Source organism: Vulpes vulpes, chromosome 10 (assembly GCF_048418805.1).
Source record: "Vulpes vulpes isolate BD-2025 chromosome 10, VulVul3, whole genome shotgun sequence".
NCBI classification, from domain to species: Eukaryota; Metazoa; Chordata; class Mammalia; order Carnivora; family Canidae; genus Vulpes; species Vulpes vulpes.
In genome coordinates this window covers 10,068,551-10,074,930 of record NC_132789.1, presented here as the reverse complement: position 1 = coordinate 10,074,930, position 6,380 = coordinate 10,068,551, and the positions used below count along the sequence as shown (strand labels likewise).

Sequence of the window (6,380 nt, the reverse complement as noted above, 5' to 3'; positions counted from 1 at the left end):
GCAACCACTGATTTTTTTTTTTTGCCTTTTCCAGAATGTCCTATAGTTGGAATCACACAGTATGTAGCTTTTTAAAAATGATTTATTTATTTATTTATTTTATAGAGGGGGGAAGGGCAGAGAAAGTCCTAAGCAGACTCTACAGATGAGCGCAGAGCCCAATGGGGCTCCATCTCACAACAGAGCCCCATGCAGGCTCCATCTCATGATCTGAGATCAGGGCCTGAGCTGAAACCAAATCAATTGCTTAACTGAGGATGCCACACAAGCGCCCCACATGTAGCCTTTTCAAATTGGCTTCTTTCACTTAGTAATACACCTTTAAGTTTCCTCCATGTCTTTTCATGACTTGATAGTCATTCCTGTTTTTAGCTCTGAATAATATTTCATTGACTGGATGGACCTCAGTTTATCCATTCACCTACTCAAGGGCATCCTGGTTACTTCCAAGTTTTGAAAATTATGAATAAAGCTGCTATAAACGTCTGTGTGCATGGGTTTGTGTGTGTGTGTACATACATTTTCAAGTCCTTTTATATCAATGAGTGCTTTTTTAAAAATTCTAAGTGCAGGGCAGCCCCGGTGGCTTAGCGGTTTAGTGCTGCCTTCAGCCCAGGGCGTGATCCTGGAGACCTGGGATCGAGTTCCATGTCCAGCTCCCTGCATGGAGCCTGCTTCTCCCTCTGCCTGTGTCTCTGCCCCTCTCTCTCTCTCTCCTCTCTGTGTATTCTCATGAATAAATAAATAAAATCTTTTAAAAAATAAAATAAAATTGTAAGTGCAGTACAAAGACAGCAATCTTCACCGCAACCATTACAGACCAGTCCCACTCTGCATGGCAATTCACATTAACAATTTGGAATGTGTTCTCCCACACATTTTTCTCTACACACGTTTCTTTCCTCTATTGTTTTAATAAAATGGGATGGCGTGCGTATTTTTAAGATGCATGTCAATCAGTGTTGAATACTGATGAAAGAAAACAATAGTTAAAAAAAAAAAAAAAGAAGAAAACAATAGTTCAACTCCCACTAGGTCGCACTTATTAAGTGCCAGATGCTGGGCACCAAGCATTGTGACCGGTGCTTTATTTTCATCAGGTTTTGAGTGCTTATGGAGTACCAGACAGTTTAGTAAAATAAGCAGCACCTACTGTGAGGCTCTACCAAGCGCTTATGAACAAGTGTTCACTGTGCCCAATTTCTGCATATACCTCATTTAAATATGAAAGCAGGAAATGAACCTCTTAAGTTCTGTCGAGGATGGGGCGTTCTGGCCCCTGCGAAGGATGCACACCCGAGGAGGGAGAGGAGGGGAGGCGGCGGCTTCTTCTGCTGGTGGACGGCAGATCCCGGGCGCCCCTGGACGGCTAGAGGTGGAACGAGGGGGAAGGTCAGTCTGAGGACAAGATCGAGCGAAAGGCGAGGCAGAGAGGTCCTGCAGATTTGGGAGGCCCGGGCCGCCTGGGGGCGGGGCCAAGCGGGGGGCGGAGCCTGTATTGTCCGCTCCGCGGGGCATGCCGGGAGCCCCGCCCCCAACATGGCGTCTTACTGACAGTTGGCTGCTGAGCGGCAGAGGCGGGTCCTGCTCCTCAGGGCGGCGGCGGTGGCGGCGGGGCCGGGGTCTCCCGGGCCGGGGGTGGGGGGATGGCGGCTCGGACCGCCTAGGGCGGAGCTGCACGGGCGACGCGGCGAGCGGGGCGCTGCAGGCGGGCGCGGCTGCTGCTGCTATGGACTGGTGATCTCGGCGGCTCCTGCTCGCGTTTCCCCCGGGCCGGGCGGCTGCCCCTCACCGTCCAGCCCTCAGCCAGGGCCATGGGCTCGTCGGCGGCCGCGGCAGCTGCGGCGGCGGCGGCCGCGGACTCGGCGCAGTGGCTCTCGGTGAAGGAGGAGACCATCTTCCTGCACGACGGGCTGATCCGGGTCACCGACCTAGCCGAGCTGCCGAGCGAGATCCTCGGGGCCCCGGAGGCCGCCGACACCGACTTGGAGGTGAGCGAGGCTGCTCCCCGGCCTCTGCCAGCCCATTAGCCCGCCCGCCCCGCACCCCAGGGCTCGGGCCATCGCACCTCTGCCGCACCCCCACCCCGAGGCTCCCCAGAGTGTGCCCCGGCAGGTGTGTGGGCGCAGGGCGGACAGGTGGGGGGCCGCGGCCGCAGATCCGCAGCCCGCCCGCCTCCCTGCCTCCTCAGGGCCTCAGGCTCGCGGGGGATTGCATTTGTGGTTTCCTTCTGAGCGTTCTGACACCCAGCATTTTATTAGACTGTCACTCGGCACGGCCTTCACGCCCTGGAGGAGCCACCGTCGCCTCCCCGGCTCTCTCTCCCCTCCCCCACGAGCCCTCTGGACTCACTTGCGGGGCACACCCAGGTTGCTTAGCTTTGGGGACGTTTTAATTTTAACGTTGTATACCTCTCCCTTTCTCATTGCCAGTCCTACGTTGATCTGCACCCCGCCGGTACCCCCACCCCCGGAGGGTATTGGCAGCTGTCGGTCCGTGATGGGCAAACCGGTAACTTCTCTGTGTCGTGCCTCGGACCGACACGGGGCCTTTGTCAGGGAAGCGGGCGGTGTGGACAGCGAGGGTGATGCTACAGGGGCCCTCCGTGCGCTCTCCGCAAGGGGTCACGGGCGCTTTAGGCCTCAAGGCCTTTTTCGTGAGCTCGGGAGTCGCCGGGAAGCCGAGGCTTAGGAGCCGTGAGCCGTGGCAGGTGCAAAAGCAAATCTCCGCATTTTTTGCTGCTGCTGTGTTTGGAGCAGAAGGAAACCAAATATCTCGGTTGTTGAGAACTTTCCACCGACTTCACTTGGTTTCATGTTTGCCCAGAGGTGGGAATACTGGCAGTATCCTTTCATCCAGGCCAGCCGATGCTGACGCTGCACCCCCTCCACTTTGGGGTGATATTTTGATGTGTAGGTAGCATGGGGTGTCATTCCTACTGTCGCAAGGAAGACTCTCTAGGGTAGGGCGCGGAGAGGATGGCCTATCTTCTGGCTAAAAACGGAATGCGAAGAATCTTTTGTGTTTTGCGGTTTTGCATGCACTTTGGCTTTCAGCACAAGGAACGTTTATAGAAATGGATTAAAATACATTACAGTGTGTTTCTGGAAACGGTAGTGATCAGATCGCGTTCGCCAAGGCGTTTGGGCGTGCTTGAGATGGGAAAGCGTTCCACTGTGTTTTGTGTCTGGGTTTGAGGTTGAGGTTGCAGTATTCCCATTGTGAACTCTTAATTGACTTATTTTTCAGTTTGGCCACCGAAAAGGGAAGATAGAAGTTGATAGGGAATTCCTAACATGGGATTATGGTTTTATTATGCCTCATTTGGGCCTATTCTAGAAAAAGCAAGTGTTTTATTGGCTTGAAAAGTCAACGGGTATTATGCTATGATGGTGGAATCTTTTTATTTAATTGACTTTGTTGTATGTGAAATGTGGAAAGTGGATGCTCTTTTGTTCCTTAAACACTAAGATTAGAGATCCCAAAATTTGATATGTATATAACATGTTTATTTTTAGGATTAAAAAGGTAGGAATAGTTCAAAATAACTGAGCTATTAAGTTGGCTTTCCCAAGATGTTTACTGCATAAATGTATTGAGTATTTGTCAGTTCTTTCCACAGAAGAATGATCTCAAAGAAAACCTCCCTGGTTTGGTAGATTTTTAAAAACTCAAAGAAAATGTATGTTCTGACCTTCCATGACTGTCAGTGGTGAAGAACTTTTTTCATTTCTTTCCATTTGCTATATAGGCTAGCTATATTGTATCAGTAGAAACGGATAGCTAAGAATATTTTTGTGGCTGTTAGATTTGTGTTTGCAAAGGTGTATTAACTAATATTAAGTATATCCTGTGTGTCAGACATCATCTTATTAAGTTCCCAAAAGAATCCTAGTAGGTAAAAATTGTTACCTGTTGGAACAACTATAAATGTTGCACCCATTGTGCAGATGAGGCAAGCAAAATGCAGATTAAGTGTGTGACTTACTCAAGGTCACACATAGAGATCTTGGACATTAACTAGGGTCTGTTGGTCTCTAACATGTCTGCTTCTGATCATAATATTCTGCTACCTCCTTGTATGTATGATACTCATATTTGTAATTATCTAAAATTTCATAACTGGATACAGATAGGATAATAACCAGATATTTTTATATCCTTTCTAGTAATTATTTTTTTTTAATATTTGAGGAAGATTAAAGGTTCATCAACTTTTTAAAAAAGCTAACATTGAAATGCTACCACCCCTATGAAGTATGCTCTTCTAAGCCTCTTCTTCCAGTAGACTAACTGGCTAACAATTTTTTTTCACCGGCTTTTCTAGTTAGATAGAATCCTTCCGTTGACAGTTTTGGATTAGGACAAATTTGGATTAAGCTGACTAATTTATGACTGGCAATATTAATGCATATGTGTGTACTAATTGCAGTAGAATCTCAGGATTTTAGAGCACGAAGGGGCCTTAGAGATAATCACTTTCCTCATTTTAGAGAAAAGTTATCTGAGGTCCGGAGCTGTTATGACTTGGTAGTGAAATTAGTTATGTCAGGACAGGTGACTAGATCCAGGCTTTCCTACCTTTGAATTCCAGTGTTCTTTTCACTTTGTAAGTGCTGCTCAAAGTTAAATGTCAATTTGAGAAAAGAATCCATCCTATGAAGTCGATTAACATTGACTTAGCATTTTAATTTAAGTGTCCAGCATTTGAATTAAAATTTTTCTTCCTATTTTTTCTTCCTAGTGAATTCTAAACAGATTTAATCTATCTATCTTTCTATCTATCCATCTATCTATCTATCATATATCTATCTATCTCTATACCCAAGATGGGGTTTGAACTCACGACCCTGAGACCAAGAATCAGGTGCTCTTCCAACAGAGCCAACCAGACTCCTCAGTTTATTTTTTTAATCAATAAATAATGTGTAATCAACAAATTTCTTCAGTAAGTATTTGTGGAATTCAGAAGTGATCCGGGCCCACTGTCCTGGGCATTGAAGATGCAGCAGAGGATAAAATAAAACCTTTGTCTTTAAAAAACTTTTATTTGAGTGGGAAGATATAGACAATAATGATCATCAAATATGTATTCTATATATGTATACATGTACATAATACCTGATAAGTGCTGTGGAGACAAATATAGCTGGGTAGGAGGGATGGAGAGTGATGGTGGGGAAGGGCTCCCTCTTAGGTAGGATGGGCAGGAAAGGAGAGCACAGAATGGCATTTGAGCAGAGCCCCGAAGGAAGTGAGAGTGTGCCTACCATACGGCTACTGGGGAAAGTACATCCTAGACCGAGGACAGCAAGAGCTAGGGCCCTCAGAGGGCAGCAAGCATCTTTAGCGGCCCTAGTTTGGAGCTCTGAGCCCAGTAAACCAAGGGGAAGAGGAGGAGGATGAGAGATGGGGGGCGGGTGGTGGTTGTAGTGGTGGTAGATGCAGATCAAGTAAGGCTGGAAGATAAGGACTTTTTTTTTTTAAGATTTATTTATTTATTAATTCAGAGAGAGCGAGAGAGAGGCAGAGACACAGGCAGAGAGAGAAGCAGGCCCCATGCAGGAAGCCTGATGTGGGACTCGATCCCGGGTCTCCAGGATCACACCCCAGTCTGCAGGCGGTTTACTAAACCACTGTGCCACCGTCACCTGGGCTGCCCCAAGATAAGGACTTTGAATCCACTGGAATGTATTAGAAATGCAGAGTGGAAAAAAAAAAAAAAAGAAATGCAGAGTGAGGGCTTTTTTTCTTGGTGTTTAAAATAGCTACCTGAAAAAATAAAATAAAATAGCTAGTTGTATTTATTTTAATTTCATGTTGTTGGCAGAAAGTGAAGGTGTGTAGGAAATTATTTTTTTAAGTGTGAAATAATTTAAGAAATTATTTTTTTTAATTTAAGAAGTTAAAAAAACTTAAAAATGACAACTCAAATATTGCATTATGCATTACATTTCCTAGAACATTAGTCTTCTTCTTCTTTTTTTTTTTTAAAGAGAATTTACAAGACAAAAAGGAATAGCTTATTTGTGGAAGTTCCAAAAGGTTCCTGCTTCCTATCTCATTTTGCTTCAGACTCCAGTGGGGACGGGCATTGCACATATGGATGTTGACAGAAAAGCTCATTGATTTGCCCAAATTGGCTAAGCTATTTTGTACCCTGTAGTTTAGATTAATTTTGAACTCAGGCATTTAAGTTAATATTTCTTATTTTTCATTGTGTGTGCGTTTTCTTAATAAGAACCCACCCCATCCCCACACACTTATGCCAATTCAAAAGACTTGAACATGGGGGAAAAAAAGACTTGAACATGAAGGTCCGGGATCCCTGGGTGGCGCAGTGGTTTGGCGCTTGCCTTTGGCCCAGGGCGCGATCCTGG

General features: G+C 46.1%; 1 protein-coding gene across 9 annotated transcripts in view; it reads left to right on the top strand.

The window, feature by feature from the left end:
• The first annotated feature begins 1,533 nt into the window (after window positions 1–1,533).
• The window catches only part of HECTD4 (HECT domain E3 ubiquitin protein ligase 4), a 185,988-nt gene continuing 181,141 nt past the window's right edge, over window positions 1,534–6,380 (top strand). For all 9 annotated transcript variants that reach the window (XM_026018777.2, XM_072725162.1, XM_026018774.2 and 6 more), the window contains exon 1: window positions 1,534–1,991. In XM_026018777.2, coding sequence (XP_025874562.2) covers window positions 1,815–1,991 — 177 coding nt within the window. In that variant the 5' untranslated portion in view covers window positions 1,534–1,814. The remainder of the gene's footprint in view (window positions 1,992–6,380) is intronic.